At 42.0% G+C, this 23,484-nt stretch overlaps 1 protein-coding gene across 1 annotated transcript in view; it reads right to left on the bottom strand.

Annotated features, from left to right (window-relative positions):
• Nucleotides 1-289: 289 nt before the first annotated feature.
• The window catches only part of LOC147666016 (pyridoxal phosphate homeostasis protein-like), a 50,019-nt gene continuing 26,824 nt past the window's right edge, over nt 290-23,484 (bottom strand). Inside the window, exon 6 of the mRNA XM_086949321.1 lies at nt 290-801. Within this exon, the coding sequence (XP_086805447.1) occupies nt 664-801 (138 nt within the window). The 3' untranslated portion in view covers nt 290-663. The remainder of the gene's footprint in view (nt 802-23,484) is intronic.

Below are 23,484 nucleotides of genomic sequence, written 5' to 3'. Positions count from 1 at the left end.
TCTGAATACCTCCTCCACTATGCTTTGTTTGGTACAGCCATCATTGCTCACCCATTCCATAAAAATGTTTTCACCGGCAAAATATGCATCAGTCTAATTTAACCAGGTCATCCATCGACAGTAATTCCAAAAAGAAAGTAACACATTGTATAAACCTTCACAGTGTGACACTGTCTTCATAGTGAATATACAAGGTGGCTAAGCCGGAGACATCAAGCAAAGTAAAGGCACTTAATACTCCAACCAGAACATGCGCACACTATTTCATAAATAGTTGTACAATATTTTTAAATATCAGACATGCCACTTTATTGATTAGAAAGCGATTTTTTTCACAATAATGAAGTTCAAAAAGTACAATTGCCATCACAGAAAAGAGTAATGATCTTTTAAAGTTTTTCGAACCAGAGACGTCAGAAATATTCCTAGGTTCCCCTACTTGCCCAAAGTTAATGATATGTGAAGGATTCTAAAACCCTTCAAGAAACTGTTTCAGGCAATAGCAAGTAGACCTGCAGTGCTTACAATGCCCACAGCATTGCAGGGCCGCAGCTTTTAAAGTTCTGCAATTAGAGGGCTAAGTCTAGACTCATTACATTGGCTTCTTTGTGTTAGAACTAGGTACTGATCCACACTGCCTACACCACATTCTTAACACAACTTTCAGCGCTCCTCCACTGCCAGCCCGGCCATTTTGTCTTGTGCCTGCTCCACATGGCGGTCATTTTTGGGACTGTTTGGATAATCTCGTTCTCCAAAAATTGTGCTTCCAATTCGAACATTTGTGGATCCAACCTCAATCTGCAAATGTAGAGAGAAGCAGTTCAGATTAAATTAAAATGGTCTATCAACAAGTGAGCAACCACAGAAATAGATCGATAGCTACCACAAAAGACATGAACATTAATTGACGAAACAAAAAGAGAAAAAACTATTTTAAAATATTAGAAACCTAGAGTTTAGTTGAATGATATTATTTACCTTTTGTTTCCCAGTGCGTAATTACATTATCTTCAAAATTTAGAAGAGTTTGCCTGTAATCCCACTTATTTTCAGGTTTCCCTAAAGCATTCTACAGTAAAATATCTTGTCAATGTGATCATTCTTGTACTGGATTTACAGAGTTGCCTTTTAAGTGCGTTTCCCTTTCCAGTATTCATAGCTGTGTGCGGTTAGCACTCATTTGTCCTCTGTATATTTCCCATTGGCAGCTACATAAACCATAGTTTGGTAAGTAAAAAAGAAACAACATACTAGTGGAATGCTGCGAAGGTGGAGAAGTTGGATGCACACACCTGTACACGTTTTATCAATTTAAAACATCAACAGATTAAGAAATGTAATTAAGATGTAAGTATTCTGCAATTACAAATATCAATGCAATTTCAGAGGGGTGTGATAAATGTATTTGTCCTCTGAATGACAAAACAAAATTGCATTCTATCAGACAGAAGCCTGTATTAAAGTTTATGATCTGAAAAACATAAATGAAGCTGCCAATCTCTGCCAGATCACAAATACCTGCCATGCTGCAGGGCTACGTATGAAAATAGCGCTAGCGTCTGTAGTTTGTGCTAAATTTGTAAAAGAATAAGTGCTGGTGCCCGAACTTTAGAAGCCAGCAAAATCGAGGGCTGGGGTGCCGTATACAAATGCTGTATAGCCTGGATTCCACCCTATGCTTCTTAATTCACTAGGCATTCCCTCGCTCTTTATCTCACTCCTTCAGGTTTCTTTTCGTTTCTGCTTTCTCCCTTTATCAATGTTTTTCCTTCACACTCTTCCTACTTCTGTTCTCCTTGTGTGTTTTTCTATCGGTTGTTGTTAGTGAAAGTCTGGGGAGGAAAAACAAGTGCTGATTCTCAAAAAATATGAGCCTGTGAGCAGACCTGCACAAAACAGTACACATCTAAGCAAAACTGCCAAACTGAGATTCCATTGAGCCTGGAATAACAAAGCCTGGTGTAGTTTTACTGACTGTCCAGGACAATCTATCGGTCCTGACACAGCAGGCAGCAAGCAAAAGTTGACACCCTAGGTGGTCACAACCCACCATATAACTTAACATGCAGAAGATCAGGTACATGCATCAATATTGCATTTTGCGATTCCTTAATTGCGAAAAATAAGGAATCGCAGTTAAGGAATTGCAAAATGCAATGCATCAAGAAATTGCAAAAAAAATTGCGATTTCTTAATATTCCTTAATTGCGACTCGCAATTTGAGAGTCGCATTTAAGGAATACCTCCCCATTCATTCCTATAGGCCTAAAGGCCCATAGGAATGAATGGGAAGAAATTCTCAATTTGCGATTAGCAATTAGCGAATCGCAAATTGAGAATGCGATTTCAAGGGTGCAGGGGTGTCCAAAGAACACCCTGTTGCACCCCTGAAATCAATCTGTGCACATATGTTGTGTACACACATGCCCTTAGGGCAATGTGTGTGCACAACATGAAACTTTGAAAAATGCACAAAAGTGCATTTTTCAAAGTTTCGCAAATTACCATGAGGTTCAACCTCCTGGTAATTTGCTCCCCCTAATTGCGAAATCGCAATTTAAAGTTTCATGCATTGCATTTAAGGAATCGCAAAATGCGATTCCTTAAATGCAATCGCAATTTGAGAATTCGCAAATATTTGCGAATTCTCAAATTGCAAGGGTCTTCACCCTTCATGCATACCAAAAAGCAGATTTTGCGATCGCAAACGGCTGATTTTTGCGATTCGCACCGTTTGCGATCGCAAAATCCTTTGATGCATGTGCCTGATAGTGTGTGCTAAATGAATGTATGACGTTACAACGCATACATTTACAATGCACGCCTTTACAACGCAGTTTTTACATCGCAACATCCTTTACAACGCGTTCTTTTACAAAGCATACCATTACATCGTATTTAAGGTAAGTGTTGGATAGTATAGGGGTAATAATTACTATTCTAACTCCAGTGAGTGCAACAATAGGGTAAGTGTTGGATAGTGTAAGGGTACTATGCATTGTAATGACTTGCAATGCAATGCCTGCGTTGTAATGACATGCGTTGTAATGAAATGCGTTGTAATGACATGCGTTGTAATGACATGCTATGTAAAGGATGTTGCGATGTAATGACTGCTATGTAAAGGTAATGTAATGACTGCATTATAAAGCTGGTTTCCCGCGCTAAATTGGGACCTGGGCACTTACTGGAATTTCACTCCATTAAACACTGTACTTAAAGATGATAGAGTTTGATTTTAGGTATAAAAAGAACAGCATTGCCAACTTCAGCAATATTTCTATGCTGCAGCATCAGACAATGATCACTTGAGAACAAAGCAGCTGTACATGCAAAGGAGCCCTGTATACTTAAAGTTTTGTCTCCTGTCAAACTCATACTGTGAGTCGATGTGGGAATTAAATACATGCAGGTAACACCTCTGGTCTTACATCAATCCTTAAAAACCTTTCTGAGCCCACAAGGCTGGTTACATGAGGAAAACATGCCATGCCATGACCCCTTTGTTTTCACACTCTCCCCTTTGAACATTGCCTGTATATGAATTACCCGTTATAAATCTGTGTGCATACACCCCATCTTGCCCCTCTTAGTTCATCTGCTCCTTTTGTGCAGTTGTCCCTAACAAATTCTTCTCCATCCACTAGCTGAGCCAATATCTACTTTATTCACATTTTGGACCCCCTGTATGTAATTTTCACCCTAAGCACTCAGTACGCAGACACTACTTCACTTTTACGAAAATCCCTATGCATCAGATGAAGTGAATTGATGAGAACACGCAAATGGCATTGTTCATGGAATGGAAATAGATTTATTGAGCGCGATTGCTGCCCGGAGGCGCCAAGCGCTGGGGGTAAGAATCGAGGGGACAGGTAACGTGACGCCTTAGAGCTAGGGGGCTTGGGTGAATAGTAACGTCTTCAGCTTTTTGCGGAATGACAGCAGGTCCGGGTTGGAACGGAGTGAGAGGGGGAGGGTGTTCCATAGTTTAGCGGTGTTCAATGAGAACAGCCTACCCCCGGATCTGGCTCTCTTCACTCGAGGAACCACAGCACGGAGAGCCTCAGAGGAGCGGAGATTCCTGTTTGGGTGGTAAGGAATGATAAGCTTGCTATTAATAGCGGGTCCTGTGTTCCAGAATGCCCGGTGTGCGATGCACAACGCCTTGAACGACACTCTGTGTTTAACTGGCAGCCAGTGAAGACTTTTCAGTACAGGTCTGGCTGACTGGGCTCGTGGAATCTTTAACAGGGTGCGTGCTGCACAGTTTTGCACTATCTGGAGCTTCCGGAGAGTCATCTCGGGAGCCCCCACGTATAGAGCATTGTTTGAGTCAAGGCGGGACTGTATAAGGCCTTGGACTGCTACTTTCTTGGCTTCTGGAGGCAGAAGTGGAAGGACCTTCCTTAGGGTTTTAAGGATACCGAAGCAGGTGGCGGACAGCTTGGTAGCCTGGGTGGAAAAGGACAGCTTGCTGTCCAGCCACACTCCTAGGCTCTTGACACTTTCCTTGGGGGTGGGAGGAGTGCCCAGGGATTGGGGCCACAAGGAGATAAAAGATGTTGGCGAGGCTGGGCCTAGAAGCAGTAGCTCTGTTTTATCTCCATTTAATTTGAGGGAGGAGCTGGTCATCCACTCCTTGATGTCCTCTAGGCAACTCCGCAGGCCACCTTGAAGGTGACTGATGTTATTTTGACCTAATGATACCACTAACTGCGTGTCGTCGGCGTACGACACAATTTTGATGCCGTACGGTTCGACGACACCCGCCAGTGATCTCATGTAGACATTGAATAACACAGGGCTCAAAGAGGAGCCCTGTGGTACTCCGCAGCTGAGGGGCTTACTGGTTGATATTGTATCACCATCGAAGATCTGAAAGGATCTATCGGACAGGAAGGAGCCGAACCACCTTAGAGCGTCGCCGGAGACTCCGATGTCCTGGAGACGGTTCAGCAAGGTGGCATGGCTGACCGTATCGAAGGCGGCGCTTAGATCAAGGAGGATCACTGCCACGTATCCTCCCTGATCCAGAACCCTTCGAGATTCCTCGGCGACCGCTAATAAGGCGGTTTCGGTGCCATGTTTCGGCCTGAACCCTGTCTGGGATGTATCCAGTAGAGAATGATTTTCAATAAACTGGACCAGTTGGACGTTTATATATTTCTCCAGCACCTTGCCAGCCCAAGGGAGAAGAGAGATGGGACGATAGTTGGAATAATCGTCGGGGTTCAAGTTTGGTTTTTTTAGCAGCGCCCGCGCCATGGCTTGTTTCCATGCTGTAGGAACAACACATGAAGCAATGGATGTGTTAAGGAGTTCCATGATAACAGGCAGGGTGGCTTCGTGTGCTTGCATCAGAACTTCTGGTGGGGCTGGGTCGCGTGGAGAACCCGATTTGACTTGCCGTGCCATTTTACCGAGGGTGTCGAGGTCCAAGGGAGGGAAGTGCTCGAGGGTTGGCTGGACAGGGGGAGGGAGTATTTTAGGGGAGGGTGGGTCACCTATCTCTGAAACTGTGGTTCTAGTTTGAAAGGTGGAGTAAATTTTCAGGACTTTATTGTGAAAGAAGTCCGCGAGCTCGTCACATTGACCTTGGGTTTTGGTTGGAGGGGGGGCGGTGGTGACATTCGAGCAGTGCTTTATTATCCGGAAAATTTCCCTGGGTTTTGATTTGGCCTCTAGGATTTTGTCAGAGTAGAAAGTTGCTTTTGCCGTCTTGATTCCATCTCTGTAAGTTTTTATTGCCTCTTTATATGCGTCCTTTTTTTCCGGGAGAAAATCCATACGCCAGGCTCTCTCTCGTTGCCTGCAACGACGTTTTAGTTCTCTTAAAGGGTCAGAGAACCAGGGCGCTGATCTCTGCATTCTTTTAGATGAGGATCTTTGGGGAGGGAGGATCGTGTCCAGTGAGTTAGTAATCCAGCTAACATAGTTTTCGTTTGCTGCACTAGGATCTGAGCAGAGAGGCGGATGAGCGGCGTCCAGGCTAAGCAGCCAGGGTTCCAACTGGAGTTTTGACCAGTTTCTCCTAAGTGTCGTCCGGGGAGGTGACTGAGGGACCTTATAGGTTGCCCAGGAAAACGGTATCAGAAAATGATCCGACCATGGGAGGGGGATAGGAGGGTCAACAGTCAGCTCACTGCAGCTGCTGATAATTGGATCAAGCAAGTTGCCCTTCTCGTGAGTTGGAGCTGTAACCAGCTGGGACAACTGCAGGGCTCCTAGGTCGTCTAGTAGCTCTTTGGCGATATTATCTGAGGGGGAATTGAAATGGAGATTTCAATCTCCCAAAACTGTATAGTTAGCCACGGACAGAGCTCTTTTAGCAATGATCTCCGGGAGCGACCTATGAAACAATTTTGATGGGTCAGGGGGACGGTAGATCAAGGTGCCCGAGAAAGAGGTATTTGCATTGAACTCTATACAGAATCCCATGCTTTCGCATTCGGGAATGTTTTCTGTTGTAGTGCGGCAACTGTACTGGTTTTTGAGTATAATCGCCAGACCCCCGCCTCTCCCTGCTGGTCTGTACAATCTAATGATGTGGTATCCACTTGGTAGGGCTGCAACTATGTCTGGGTCAGAATGGGTGGAAAGCCAAGTCTCTGTTAAAAAGACAGCATCTGGCTTGCGCTCCTGCAGCAGTATGGACATTTGGGTGCTATGCTTGGGTAATGATCGACAGTTTAGTGCCAGCATGCAGTATTTCGGCGTCGAGGGGCCTGCTAAGACTTTTCGGAGGGGGTGTTTGCAGTCAGGACAGCAAGAAGGGAGGGATATGGCTGCGAAGGTACGGGTACATGTGGCAGTAATTCTGCTTCCGATGGACCGTAGGTCAATGGGGCTGTAGGTCCTGACCGGAAGAGCGGGAGAAGCAGGGGGGGTGGCCCCTGGTCCCGTCTGGTCGCGGACGGGCGCAGACGGGCTTGCCTTAGGCTACATCGAAATAGCCCATGCCTTTACAGTAGACTATTCGGACCACAAAGCTTTCGTAATAAGACAGTTTTTGAAGGGATTTGCTACGCCACTTGAAGAAACCATTTTATTGCTTTCTTTTTAGGGTTGCTATTGAATATCAAATTCAATAATAACTTTATTCGGTTTGAAAGGCCATAAAAGTTTTACATACATACTTTCTGCAATAAAATGTTCATATGGCATAGTTACAGAGGCATGAAAAAAAAAAGCAGTATAAAAATCAAAGAGATGGCATTCGAAAAATTTTGATAGGGAATATAAATCATAATGCCAAAAACCCAATGTAATAGTCTATAATGTCAACCATAACATTTTATGAATGAGAATAATTGTTATTAAAAGCTTACAAAACTTCTGTTAATCTATATTGACTCATAGAGCTTTCTTATAGGCATTGCAACTTTAATATAATTAGAGACTGCAGTGCAAATAGGCAAAGTAGACAACAAATGCATAAAATTAAAACCATCTATATAGGTACATGGCCGGATTTCTCTCAAACGTGAGGCTAAGAATTTTCCCCTCGGCTCTTTATGAAGGGGACAGAACAACATAAAGTGCAAAGTGCTCTGATCTGCCAAATTGTCACATGGAAAAGGCGTTAATCTATCAACCCATCCTGCTTGTTTGGGAAATGCCACTTAATAGTGCAAGGAGCTTAGACGAAATCTAGTAAAAAACAATTGTGTTTGAGAATTGGTTGTAAAAGTTAGATACAATTACTGTTCTGCGGTGAACAAACATGAGGGACTCGTCACTACCATTTGTAAGCCGCACTTATTTGTCCCAGAATAACGCGCCTCTTTTATAATGGCTTTCGCATTCATATGGATGCATGCAGGATTGTCATAGTAGTGCCCCAGGCCTATCTCATGAAATGTATCCTTCACAAAGCGGAGCCAAGGGATCGACAATGGACTATCTAAGTTAGTACAGCCTCAATGACTTCCCTTCAGAACATTAAGTCCTCAGATAGCCAGATCTTTGCCCAAAGAAGCAAAGGGGCAAAATCTATTTGATTTTCAAGATAGTCCAGCCCCATGATGACAAAAAAGTGTGGGGCACTATTTGGGGTCGAAAATAGCCTTTCTATAAATAGATTTCCCAAGACCTGCAAGTGTCTGCTTTTGTGGTAACCCCAAACTCCTGCCCCATAAGATGCCACAGATAAGCATTTCGCTTTGTAGAGAGTAAACAATTATGTCACTGGCTTGTGGCCTAACTTGCAGGCAAAGCGGAATAACCCCTCCACAACCAAACTAGTATGTTGGACCCTTGCAGTAATAAGGGGTGGGGTCCTAATTCATAATGTTATTAAAAATTAGCTGTCAAAGCCATTAGCACGGTGTCATCGCATTAGATAATAGTGGGACCAGGTTGTCTCCAATTTTAGGAAAATCTAATTCCTTCTCAAATAAAAATGCTTCTAAGCCATTAGTATATAATAAAAAAAGAAATGGAGCTAACATGCACCCCTGCCGAACACCTTCTGTGTAGACAATGGACCCCTTCCTTTGCCCCCTCCCAAGACCTATATCTTATGGTAACTGTAGTGGAAGTATGAAGCCTACGTAGAAGGGAGATGAGGGCTTCTTCAATACTCATTTTCTTCATCAGACCCCACAATTTCTCCCGATTAACGGAGTCAAAAGCACTGGACAAGTCTATGAAGGCCAGGTGGCTAGAACCGCTACTGGCACTCAGGTACTTGCCCATAATCAGAGACAAATTGAGGCACTGTTATATTTCTATTGATTAAATGTATTTTGCTCTGTCCTGAGGTTTACCCCGCGACCATAACTCCTCTTTGCGGTCAAAAGGTCAACACAATACTTCTTTTGAGCTACTGTCTCTTGAGGAGTTGTTGGAGCCATCGTTTGAGAACCTATCAGCTATTTATAGAGTGTAACCATTTCAGTAGCTGTTGTAAAAAAAATTCACACTTTTACACTTTTGTGCACATAAGCACTGTGCTGTATCACCTTCTTTACAGCTCCTATAGTGGTGTATCACTTTTTTAAAGCTCCTATAGTGGTTTATGACTAAAATTATGAAAGTACAAGCAAGAATTACACCATCATTGAGTCTCAGCATTGCATGTTTGAAACATTATTTTGCAAGTTCAGACTGTGTAAAAATTCAGAACTTCCTCTTCTAAGAGACGTACATTTTTTTTTAACAGCAACATTTCTCTTTTATTTTTCGAGAGTTAATTTCTACAGTCCAATGTCTATGAAACATATACCATACCTCAATTCAGTGTAAACCACTGGTCAATCAGAATTTCCACCAGAGGCTGTACAGAGCAAATCTAACCCGATCTTGCCACTTCTCTGTAAATTTTAAGTTCATGCTTTTTATTCTCAGTCTCAATATGGCTAATGATAGAAAGTAGTATAAAGGGGATTTTTGCGATAAGATGGTTACTCAAAGCTTGGGCTATATACTGGTCTGTGGATACAGGTGTCAAATAACAAGAGTAAAAAAACTGGGGAAAAAAAGGTCATGCTTTAAGGTTCAGTTCCTACAAAGAAAGTTGGAGGCAGGAGCCAGATGTGATAAGTTGTAATTGCAAGCCCAACAGGGAAAACTAAGAGGATATAGAATGTGTAGGAAGCTGGCTCTAAATATACTATACCAAAATGAGTATAGTGTGCAAAGAGTCCAGGGGAACCCCAAAGGTAGGCAGAGGTAAAAGTAGATAGCACCTCTCTATTTGTGGTATTGTGGGCTAGCAGTAAGGCTTTATCAGAGGGTAGTGTTAAGCATTTGTTGTACACTCTCAATCAGCAAATGATGTCACACACTCAAAGACTGAACTCAGAACAATTTTGTTTGTATAAATATAATAATTTATTTTATTTCTAGAACCAAGCCAAGCCTGGCCCAGTTAAGTGTAATAAATGCTTTGCAAAATCTTATGCAGTGTTTTACAAAGGAATGCAAGTTCAAATGCAATTGATTGAAATACAGGTAAATTAAAAATGTCAAAATTACTTTTCAGTTACATTTCAGATTACTTTTTTAAGTTACTTTTTCTACTCAGTGTGATATACCTAGATAACACACTGGGACATTTCATAGAGAAAAGGAAAGTAAAATAAGTTTTGCACAGCTGTAGTTTTTCAGGTTTTCATACAAATCAACTCCACACTTAGAACATTTTTCAAAGGAAAATAGTCATTGTACTCCTATGGAGAGAAATAAGTTATCGGTAAACAGGTAAGTACTCCGTCTCGGGGGTTGAGTTTCTAGGGTAAGAACAAGGGTTCCCCCAGGGGCAAGGATACACTCTCAAAGCACTCTCAGGGGCACTAGGGCGGACGGGTGCAGAGTGCTGAGGCCCAATGTTATCCAATGGGGGATAGGGGGCCTCCGGTTGGTGCCTCTTAATGAGCAGGCCACAGGGTTGTGGGAGCAAAGCTCCTGGTGTTACACTCAGGACAAATAGGGATCCAAGTTAGGACCCAAAGTACACCAACAGCGGCGCAGGGGAGGATGGGTGCAGTGTGCTCTTTTGGGGTCGATTGCCCTGTTGGTTTCGCTGGGTATTCTCTGGTTTTGACAAAGACTGCAGGCTGAGGGACAAAGATCTTCTGGAGGTGACCACCGGCTGGAGAGGTAAGTTGGATGCCTCAGGATGCTGGGACACCGTCGGTTGGGCCACCATCCGTCGGTTTCTTACCAGCTTCGGGAGGGGAGGGATCCTCCAGAAAGACTGCAGGCGCACAGAAAGGGTCTAGGCAGGTCAGAGATCACCTCGTGGTGTTGGGCCACTCACACTAGGACTGGGGGCGTAGAGTGCAAAGTGGTACAGACTCGCGAATTTGCCCAAAACCAGAGTCTGTGGTTGAACAAATCTGGTATTCACAGATAAAGTCTTTGGGGTGCAAGGCAGAGCAGGTCCTTTGGGTTCTTGAGGCTGCTGGCTGAAGGACACACCAGGATTTTGCTTCTGTAGGTTCAAGGTGGGGTAAGGCCAGAATGTCTGGGATCAAGTCAGAGGGCGCCCTCCTCAGCTTTGACACAGCTTCTTTGGCCCTTCTTTTCTTCTTAGTCGCTTCTTGTCTGAGGAGGCAAGGGTCAAGGGTGCCCTAAATACTAGATTTAGGGGCGTTACAGGTAAGTAAAGGTTGGGACCAATTATGCCACCTTTCAGTGGGAGGGAGGCATATGCCTCACTCGGATTGGCTGGGTGCCCCCATCTGCAAGATGGTAGGGACTGAGAGTTGTGCTTTACCTTGCCTCCCCCCACCTGAGGGGTGGGATTGGAAAAGGTAGTCACACCTCCCTTACTCAATTGGTTTTCCTTCAGATTCTTCCGTCCCAAGTGGGGGTCAGAACCGGTGGGGCGTAGTTACTGGAAGCAGCAAAAGGCACAAGGAAGCTCACAAAGACGGCAAGCCTTTGAAGCTTCCCCTTCGAGGACCTTGCCCGTCCGGGAGCAGGCTTAGCACATCATCCCAGGATGTGCAGTGTTTCAGACCCCCGTGAGCAGCAGGCGGTCAACCCAGGGGTCCAATAACAGGTCTGGTGGTGGCAGCTGGTGATCACCCACTCAGCCTAGACACCAGTTTAGGTAGTTTTTCAGGGGGCATTTTAAGCGGCACTGCATGGATTTTTCATTAAATTACCCACTGTCATCAGTGTGAGTTTAATGTGCTGAGAAGTTTGATACCGAAATTCCAAGTTTTCAGTAAAGCCATTATGGTACTGTGAAGTTCGTAATGACAAACTCCCAGCACCATAAACTGTTAATGGCATTACTGCACTTCCAATGTCTAAGAATTGGCTTAGACACTGTAGGGGTACAGGGCTCATGCACCTGCATCCTCACCACTGGTATAGTGCACCCAGCTATTGGGGTGGCTGATCTATGCCAGGGAAGTGGGTCGTAGGCATGGCACGCAGGGATGTCACTAGCATCACTTTGATTTGTTCCAAGAGTAACTGCCTTCCCTTAGTGATCGCACCCACCACCCTAAAACATGCCATCATTTGAAAGCGTAGCCAATACCAAGGAAAATCGAGCAGAAATCAAAGCTTACACTTCCGAACAAGCCACAGAAATTTAGGCATTAATTAAAGCTACCAAATCTTTTGATAACCACAAAGGATCAGTCACTCAACAACTGAAGCACTTGGAATTTATTTCACGAAGAGAATAAACCAGAGACTTCATGCATACACTCTGATTCAGTATCATAAGCACAAAAGGACAAAAGGATTCCCAGAGGCTTAAGATTAGCTATAAAACCCATGTTGTTCCGGTTTCAATTTAATAAACCATTCATGAATAAATGGTATGTGGTGCTTAACAAGTGTTCCTGAGACCTAATTCTACTTATTGTTGAAGAATTGTCCAAGACCATGAGGGCACTTGAAGAAGAAATCCACAACACACATCAAGAATTATCAAATCGCTTGGGACCAGAAGAATGGTCTAAAACATTGGAACAGATTAACAACAAATTGGAGAATTATGGCAACGAATTACAAGAACGCAAACCAAGAAAAGTTCAAGAAAGACACTACTGATTATCGTTTTAAAGAGGTACACACATGGGCAGATCTGTAATCACAACGTAAGCCATACAAGAATACACACACTTCATCTGAAGAAAGCATCAGATCCAGACAGAACTCTTTTGAATATAGATGCAACCAGAGGTGAAACCGGTTTGCTGAAGCCAAACAAGTTCAGACAACGTGGACACACGTGTCACAAGTCAAACTGAGTCTTTTTTATCCAAGGGCCAACATCCAACACAACCACCAGACCCAATATCGGCGGAAAGCCAACTTGAGGCGCGGCATAAACCCGTAGAGGAAAAAGAAAAGAGCAGGCCAAATTTACGGAGTCAGAAAATATTGTAAACAATATTTCATCACAGGAATTCACTCCTAAACAATTGCACATTCTCAACTAAAAGAACATTGTTCGTCCCTACATACGACACCAGCATGCATGAAACAGAGATCGCACTATATAGGTGTATGCAGGCTGTAAGATTATGCAATTTTTTTGACAACATTCTCACTGATAAAATATCCAAAGATGAACACGAATATTTGGAATTCAGACCCAAAAGCACCTTTACAGCACCAGTATCCCACAAAATGATTGATACATTCGAATCTCTGGTTAAACAAGAGCTCAAACTAGAGTTCAAATCACGCAAAGGAAGAAATTCGTCCAAATCAGAGAAATCTATTTTGAAGCAACTATCTGAAAATAAAAACTTCATCTTCCAGCAAGCGGACAAAGGAGGTGCTCTTGTATTTACGGACAACACTTACTACCAAAACAAAGTATTAGAACATCTGGCTGATGAAGCTACATAATTCAGATTGGACCATGAGCCTACCATTGAAATCAGAGACGTTTTGATCAAAATTCTTGATAATGCTCTCGATATGGATTGGATTGCTCAAAAGACTTGAAGCTTTTTGATCAAAGAATTTCCCAAGTGACCACATACTTATATGCTATGAAAGATACACAAAAATCCAACTGACCCACCCTTCAGACCCCTTGTGTCTGGGTGTGGGTCACTGTTTGAATCTTTGGGAAGATACATAAACCAATTTCTACAGCCCATCGTTCACTTATGGAAATCATACATGCGAGATACTACTGACTTGTCGCGATTACAAAATCTGGACACCACCAACATCAAAGATTGGCTGCTATGTACGACAGACGTGACCTCACTCTATACCTCGATTCCTCTCTAAGAAGGGATAGATGCCATTGAATGGGCACTGATGCAACAGCCTCAAATTTGCATTCACAAAGTTTTCTTATTGGAATTTCTTCAATTCTGTTTGCAACACAGCTGCTCCCGTTGGGGACAGGAGTTATTACTACAAATCAGTGGGACCTCCATAGAGTTTGGGGGGAGCTCCCACATATGCCAATACATTAATGGCGGCCTTTGAACAAGAACACATCAACGAAGATTGAACATTTAGTGATGTAATGTCGATACATCGACAACATTTTCTTGATCTGGTTTCAAACAGAAGAAGCATTGAGCAACATCATCATGCTGTTAAACACCAAAATCAACAGAATTAAATTCACATACACTATCAGTAACATGCAATTGCCATTCCTGGATGTTCTAGTCGAGAAGAATGAAGTAGGAATTGAAACCAATGTATTTGTCAAACCCGCTGATCGCAACAGCATTCTATTATACCAGAGTTTCCACTCTTAGGTTTTTTCTTCAGAATCTAGCATACTCTCAGATGTTGCGTATAAAAAGGATTGCTTCTACCAGAGTCAAATACGACCAGGATATTATTCGCACCAAACAGACATTTTTACAAAGAGGATATCCTTCGGAAATAGTCCAGAAAGCAGAAAGACGCATTGAAAACATCGACAAGAATGAGCTATTAACTACCAAACAAAAAACAATCATCAACTGCATAGTTTTTGTATCTACATTTTCCACCAGCTCTAGAAGCATCAAAAAGGTGGTCAATAAAAGCTGGAAATTATTACAACAGGAACCCGACTTCGGTAATTCATTTCTCGAACCACCATTACTTGCCTACACCTGAAGCCAAAATATCAAAGAGCTATTAGCAATGAAAAGGAACAAATGCCGCAGCAACCATACAGGCATGAAAAAATGCAGCAATTACATCCATTGTAACAACGTGATGCACCAGAAATTCATCACACATCCCAGAACTGGAGAAAAAATTACCTTGCAAGTTTCATCTGATTGCAACACAACCAACGTTATTTATTGCATAAAATGCCCTTGCGGATTTCTTTACATCAGGAAGACCGAACAAAAATCAAAATAAGGACTAGAGAACACAAAAACATGATTCGAACAAAGAACACTAATTCCAATCTGGTAGTGCACTGGTTGGAACAATGCCACAATATTGCCCAAGTCCGTTTTTTGATTCCGGAAAAAGTGCAATTTAAAGAAGGGACAGATCCCAGCAAAATCTTGTCCCAAAAAGAAGTCTATTGGATCAAAAAATTCAATACAATGATGCCACTGGGTCTCAACGACAAATTGGACCTTAGTTGCTTTTATAAACATTTCAATGTAGCCTAAAGCCTTCCATTTATGCCCCGTACTATTTTATGTTTCCTACCGTGTTATCGCATTCACATTCTGTTAGTCACTTCACGTTCCTCACGATCACACAATAGTCACCAGTGTTTCACTACACACACAGCTTCACATATTCTTGACATGTCCAAAGAACAGCACTGTTGTACATTTAGTATCAACAACTTGGGTATTTGCGCGTAAATCAACATTGAGTTGCAATATGTTTTTTCTATATGGGAGTTGACACTCGTTTTCAAGATTCATGTACGATTAACCCATGTACTTATAGTTCGATCATGGTGCTTTAGTTGTTCAAAACCAATGTTGTCTTACGGGATGGCAATTTTAATGACACCTTCGGTAGATGAGATCATCTTAAGGTCACTATTTGAGCATCTCCTTGTTTATATATTTTTGCTATGCCACCATGAGGTAAACTCGTAGCAGTTTTACATTATATCATCGCAGTGTTAACACGTTTTAGGCCTTATGTACAGCATGGTTTCATATTTTTATGGCCGAGGAGCGATGCACTACATCGATTTATTTTTCGTATCACCTCCTCTACTTCCACACACCATCTCTGTGGTTCCCGACATATACCTTCCAATATGGCTGCCATCATCGTTCAGATACTAGTCAGTTCAGAATATGGGAGGAGTAACTATCAAGTGACTCGCACCTAGTTGGCGGGTATCCATCCAGCATTCATTTCAAAAGACCAGCAGTCAGCGTCTTCTCCAGTGCGTGCAACTGCTGGTATTGAAAGGAAGATTACTTTCAAGTTTTCGATGTGCGCAGCCTATCAGGCGATTATACACTTTCTTTTTACCATTACATGATTCCGGGGTGCTGACGCAGTGTTTTCTTGGCCAGGCTTTTTAGACTTCACCGAACGCTGCAGTACATGTTACAGGTATTCAATGCATGATTCTACACTCACTGTGTACTACATTGCTTGTCTAGACCAAGCCTTAAAATATTAGTGGTTGTCCTTTTAGGACACAACAGCTTTATTATTCCCTCATCTCTTCCTCCATGCAGTTTTTGCGTGTTAGTAAGTACAGAACAGAGTGTTTTTTGTCCCAGCGTGCACCCGAGGAATTTCCTACAAACTTGTTAATTTTCACGCAATGATCATTGTTGTTTCAGCTTCACAGCAAGCACTGTTTTCATGGGTTACAGTACTCACGTTGAACACACATTTCACCTGTCTATAATTTTGAGCACCGTTGCGTACTCCCTTTCAGTTTGTTGTTCACGATACTCGTTCACATTGGATCTACAATGGCTTCTATTGTTGCGTCTTTGTTTCCCACTGCCAGAGTCAGAGTCAAAAATACTTTATTCGATTATTTTAAAATCATAAAAGTATACTACACACACATTTATAAAAGAATACACATATATACACAAATCAATGATACAATACAATTACAGGCAGTTGTTAAAAACGATTAAAAACGGTTAAGAACAATTGTGTGGGAAAAAAGTCAGAAATTTAGAACATTAGCAATAATTCATATACCCAAACAAACCATCGGATTAGATATATAGGAAGTTAGGAAGTTTCAATACCATGCTACTTCATCCTGAAAGCCTGAACACAACCGGGAGCAAAATGAACAACACATGATGGAAAAAGTTAATCTACACCTTGGCTATTCCATAATTCATTCCGTCATAGAAGTATTCAGTAATCTACGCCTTTTGGCGCGCATTGCTGATACCAAAAAGTTAGCAACCCCAAACATCACGATAGGGGTCTCCATGAGTTGTAGGAACAGCAATGCGGGTTTCACTTGCTTAAATCCCTTGTCCCTCAGAAGTGGTAAAATATATTTTTTCCTTCCCTCAATAAAAAAGGGACAAAAAAATACAAAGTGTGTCAAGTCTTGATCAGTGAAGGCATCACATTTACAAGGAGCATTATCCCTAGGCTTATTCCATTTCAGATATTCACCCAATAGGAGATGCATCTGGTTAAAACGGAATTTCGTCAGTAGCCACCGATGATATGGCCTATTCACTACCATCAAATAAGGCTGAATAGCCATGGTTGATATTACTGTGTAGTTTGCCCTCACTGTAGTTTTCTCGATTTCCTGGGTTTCACGATGGGTGTTTCTATAGTTCATAAATTGGACTTTGATCCATGTAACATCGTCTTTACACAGCCTTTCCGGATTACAATACAATTCCGGGCGGCCCAATTGTGTAACTACGGATTTAATGTGTTTCAGCCATTTTATGTCTTTGACTCTATCTCTCCCCATACAGTCGCTGATAATTTTCCGATTTAGAGTCAGACTTGGATTCAACCATAATTTCACCCAGAGGAGTAGTGGGGCCAGGTTAAGGGCATCCTCAATATGTCCTTGCCCCAATTCCGAAAGGACTGAAAAAGAGGGTGTGGACTGTGGTAGACCCAATAGGGAACGCATGGACTTGTTCTCTTCTTTCTGTATTGGGGCAAGATCCTTATATCCCCAAATCCCAGCCCCATATCTAGCCAGGGCCAGGGTCTTGGCTCTATACAGGGAAAGTATGGCTTCAGTAGGTTTCCCTCCCAGTCTCTTTGCGAAGCTCAATATGGCTGAAAATGTCCTTCGTACAGCCATCGCTTTATTAGCAATCTGGGGGGTCCAGGTGCCCAAATCATCGAAAATTACACCAAGGTATGTAAATGTTTTAACTTTAGACAATATCACACCATTACATCGCAAGGTGTTTGTAGTTTTCTTTCCTTTCCCAATCGACATAACGTGAGACTTTTCCATATTTACTACCAGATCTAATTTCTGCATAGAGGCCCCAAAAGAGTCTAGGAGTAACTGTAATCCATTTGGGGTTCTGGAAATGAGGACCGTGTCATCGGCATACATCAGTACGGGCAGAGGGGACCCACCCATGCTAGGTATATCTGGTGTAGCTGTTGATAAAACTGAATACAGTGAGTTGATATACAATGAGAACAACATGGGGGCTAAAATGCACCCCTGTCTTACCCCTCTCGCTGATTTAAACCCAGCGGTGCATTTACCATCTATTGTCATACGCACTGATGCAGTCAGATCACTGTGCAAGTAGGCTAGGAAATTTACCAGTGCAGGGTCCAAACCCATCTCCAGAAGAATTGTCCACAGCTTCGACCTATTAACTAGGTCGAAGGCTGTGGACAGGTCCATAAAAGCCAGATGGATTGACCCCCTAGCAGCAACAGTATATTTACAAATAGTCATATACAGATTGAGACACTGTTCCTCAGTACCCCTCCCCGTTCTGAACCCATATTGGGTGTTACATAAGATTTCATTTTCTTTTTCCCACTTATTAATTTTGTTTAAAATGACTTTGCCTAGGATCTTAAATGACGAGTCGAGCAACGATATCGGTCTGTAACACCTAGGGTCACCCCTTTGGCCCTTCTTAAAAATTGGAATAATGATAGAGTGTGACCAAGAGGTAGGTATATTAGATTTATCCATGCAAGCTAGATTAAAAACATTTGCAAGGACTACGGACCACACATGAGAGTGTGCCTTGTACATGTCAGCGGGAACCCCGTCCGGGCCGGGGGCTTTACCGCCAGCTGTATTTTCTATGGCATTTTGTACTTCTTTCACAGTGATTCTCACTGGGGTGTCTGTGATTAAAGAATCTATGGGGGTGAAAGGAGTTATGGTGATCTTACTGCCATAGATGTTTTCAAAATGGTCCAACCATTGTTTCTCAGTGATGTTAACCTCCAATACGTCATTTTCTCTGCCATTAAACAGAGGTGAGTTCACTATAGACCAAAATTTGGCACTGTCCCTCAGTGTTAGTTTGTCATATAGTGATTCCCAAGCCTTATCTTTAATTTCTCTCTTGCGTGCCTCAGTCGTTATTTTATATTCCTTCCTGAGTTTTGACACTTCTACTGTATTACGCGGTATACATTTCAAGGCTTCTAGTAAGTTTTTATGTGCCTTGGAACATTCTGCGTTGAACCACCCCTGCGCTTTGCGTGGCTTGTTATTAGGTTTACACGTAAGTGTCTGAGCAACATTTTTGCATATTACTTCAAAGGCTTTTATAACGTTCCCTCCAGAAGTCAATGGGTCTCTGCAAATATTCAATTCTAGGCTAACTTTGTCACACAAATCATTAAAAAAGTCATCAGCAATGATCCTAGACCATTTAACTTGTCTGCCCTGGTCATGAGCCCGGATTGCTGTGGGAAAAATCGGTTGTTGACCAGTGTTTATTATGGTAGGGTTACTATTAATTAATTCCATAATAACCGGGTTGTGGTCACTAAATGCCGTCTGAGTTGCATTATATGAAATGACATTCTTAATGATACTAGGTGACCCAAAAATGAAATCAATGATAGTGTTACTACCCCTGGCACTATATGTTGCCACTCTATCTTTAGGGTTCTCAAAAACGGGTTCTGATATATCAAGATTTATCAGCAGTTCTTCTAAGGCTCCCCCTTTTACGGAGTGTTCAAAGTGCGGGTGAGTCAGATAATCATCTTCCAGGCAAACACTGTGATAACAGTTTAGTTCACATAGATGTGTATTAAAATCACCTAAAAGTATATAATGAACAAATGTAGATTGACTCTTTTTGTAATCATTTAAGAGATCGGCCAACATAAGAATATTTTCACTACCTTGTGAACCTTCTGTTGAATTATAAAAATTTACATAGAGGATTTGTTCCCCCGTATTCATCAAAACCTCTAATACTAAGCAGTTAGGAGAGTTAGCATTTATAATTTTTATCGCCCCCGTGTGGCTTACTGAGATTAAGATCGCTAGGCCTCCCTTACTTCTACCCCTATGCGACTTTTGTGCTGCTGCGAAAAAGGATACATAGCCTTCTACCCAGAAGTTACATTCGGTATCCCAAGTTTCTTGTAAAGCAACCACATCATGTTGTTTTATTATTTCAAGCCAAAGTGTGTCGTCCCTTTTGGCTTGAAGACCAGAGATGTTCCATGTCATTAGTTTCAAATTTCTGGTGTCCATGATGATGTTTCCACTGCCAGAGTGACTCCAATGGATTTTGTGCACACAGCAAAGCCGCAAACAGTTGTAGCTGCTCTGTATTCTGCTTGCCCCTGAATCGTATGTTATGCATGTATTCTATGGTTAAGGTATCCTTCACCATGAACTTGTTGACCATCTCTATTGGGGGCTGTCATTAAACTTGGTAGCTACAAATACTGGTTACTATAATCGGGTAGTAATCTAGTGGTTTATGTCTGTCCCCTGAAGAAGGGAAGGTTGGTCCCGAAATGCATAGGGCTTCTCTCTATTGAGCGAAACATGAAATAAGAAGATTGTACTTTATTTCTTTTGATCGTGCACCAGAATATATGGTGTAAACCTATTGAAATTGTTTGTCAATGTGTTTTTGTCCCTGTAAAACAATGAAAATGTGTTTGGACATGCATTGAACACTATGTTGTTTTTTGGATAAACACAATTGATTAATGTGACAATTTCAGCTAAATATTGCGATAAAAGTGTGAAAACATTGCACAAGTAGTGCACACAGTTATTTCAGGCAATTGTTGCTGCTTGATTAATTTGTATACACAGGGATGTATGCCATGTCGACTCTTCACTTTGTTCTGCACCAAAACACGGGGCCTGCATGGGCAGTGTGTGCGAGTAAAGGTACAGGGCCTCGAAGGATGGCACACTAAGTGCTGCAGCCCTTAGAGGCCTTCACTGGCCCCAGTGCCCTTGGTTCCTGTGGTACCATTTACAAGGGACTGACCGTGACCAGAGAGAGCCAATAGAGCGGTTTTCAATGCAGTTTTAGGGAAATAACATAGGCCCGGATACCTGTTTGGCAGGATCCCAGCGCACACTCAAAGTACATCAGCAGTTTAGCAAGAAGTGGAGACAACCATGCAAAAAAAGAGGGCGTTTTCTTTCAGAATGGATTATAGTTCTTAGAAGCGTGTCATGTATTGCAAATCAGGATGAACCCATTTCAATAATAGGAATATCTAAAGTTCTAATGATCTGGCCTTTACTATAAAAAATAAATAAAAAGAGTCACAGACAACCTGTTAAACGCAGACTAACATTTTGTCCATTATGGCCCTGTTTTAACACGTTACTTCAGTGGCCGCACCAAAGGTAAATAGAAATAGAAGTGGGCCACAACGAATCAAGGGAATATTTTGACGAGGGATTCTGAATGACATCAAACAGGCAATGACAGCTGAACTCAAGTTGCCTATGGTGTCACATAGAACATAGAGGTTCAAAGCAACACTGTTAACCACTCTTATCCATCCCCAATGTTACGTTCTGCATGACCTACCCAATTTACTTGCCCCTGCTTTCAACAGCTATGCAGGGCAGGAGTCAAGATGGAGCCATAAAACATTCAATAGAACTGCATTCAGCACCCTCATAGACAGTTAATATAGCCATAAAAGTCATGGATATTTATAAACATGACTACAGTATTCAATAAACGTTGTCAATCCTTGTAAAGAAACAGACAGATACTTTTTTCTCTCATGAGCGAAAATAACAAAATCCAATTGTTTCTAGAAGCTTTTCACTGTTGGTTTAATCTGTACACTGACACTTGCAGCAAAAATCAGCCAACATTCGTTTCGTCTTTAGAGACTTTCAAGATTTCAGATTAAAACGTAAGAAATATTTTGATGCTAATCATAGTCCTTGCCCAATTCTTATTTTCTCTGCCTCTGAATGCAACAAAACGATTAAAGATATTCAAGATCTACAAATGTTGTTGTCTTTGGAAGAAAGTAGTGGGACAGCACCGACTATTGGTGAAATTTTGCAAGATTTAGACATAGCCACAAATTTAAAGACTGACATCGGTCTAAGGACAAAATCTACCTTTGTACCCATGTTACCACCAGAGAATTTCATTAACTTGTTTTATAAGGCTGTAACAAAGGATCTATATATGTTAGAAGACAAACTACACCACAAACGTGGCAATTTTAGAGACAACTGCAATATAACCGAACGTACAGCATTACAACAACTGTCAGGTTACACCAAAGTGACAATCAAAGAGGAAAACAAGGAGGGCAACATTCTTATAATGAAAATAGAGTACTACATTAAGGAAATTGATAATCAACTAGCGGACACTAATGAATACAATAGAGTACCACATAATCCACTTGAAGAGATAACATCACCTATTGAATAGGAACGGAGTTATTGGCGGAACTCCTGCCTGTTGACAGACATGGAATTTAAATATCTTTGTAGTCCATCACCAAGTGCCCCAAGTATCTATACTCTACCTAAGATACAAAAGAATTGCACCTATCCACCAGGTAGAACCCATCATTTCAGGGATTGGATCAGCTACGCATTATCGGAGTATATTGACATTTCTTTGCAGCCCATAGAACAAAACCTACTAGTATTCATTAAAGATACAAAGGACCTATTGAACAAATTGGACGATCAAGTTTGGTCAAGAATGTTAAAGTAGAGGAGGTGATGTCAATGCTTTATATACTAGCATCAAGTTGGATAAGGGCATGGAGGGTCTGATTTACTTTCTGTCTAAATGGGATGCCACATTATATGAGCACACTCAGAGGATTTAGGATCTTACACGTCTCACTTTGGAAAACATTTTTTTTTTTAAAAAAACCTTTATTATAGCATTCAGTAAAAATACAAGTATGGGCCTACAACCGCGGGGGCCGGCCTCTAGACAAATTAAAATCTCCGATATCACAGTATGACACAGCTCATCAGCCGACAACCCAGAGGTCCGGCAGCGATTCAGGATAAAACTTGTATTAGATGGCACAACTGGGTTCCAGGATGAGACAGAGGTTTCATTTTATATTTTATAAGAGAGGATCAGGTGCCATACAATCAAACAGAATGCGGTGGACAGGGTAAGAAACAGGATATGCATGTAATAACCACTATAATGGAGAATTGGCGCCAGAGCATATAGATCGGTACAAAAGAACACACAATATACATTCCATGTTGCGCCAGTACTCGGAGCCTGCCCACCCAGGAATCAGGATATCATAGGAGCGTAAGCACGAAATACAAGCACACAATAAGAATCCGAATGATTCGTAGCTATACTGATCCTTTAAGAAAGAGAAAGAAAGAAAGGCCATAGAAAATAAAAAAGGCAAAATAAAAAAAAAAAACCTCCAGCCCCCCCACCATGCACCCCTGCAAATGGCTACAGCCTGACCCCACTAGCAGCATGCCTGTCGCCCCTAATAACAAACCCCAAAGGTAGGAGAAAGAACGGAGGAGGGCATATCCATGTGGGCTCCCAGCCCCATTAGACCCCCCGCCTGAAACAGCCAACCCTATCACTAAAAGACAAGTTTAAGACAACAATATAGAAGAAATTAGAGGGTACCGTG

The sequence above is a fragment of the Lissotriton vulgaris genome, unplaced genomic scaffold (assembly GCF_964263255.1).
Source record: "Lissotriton vulgaris unplaced genomic scaffold, aLisVul1.2 SCAFFOLD_289, whole genome shotgun sequence".
NCBI lineage: Eukaryota > Metazoa > Chordata > Amphibia > Caudata > Salamandridae > Lissotriton > Lissotriton vulgaris.
Note: the sequence above shows the minus strand (reverse complement) of the source record. Positions and strands in the feature narration are given on the sequence as shown.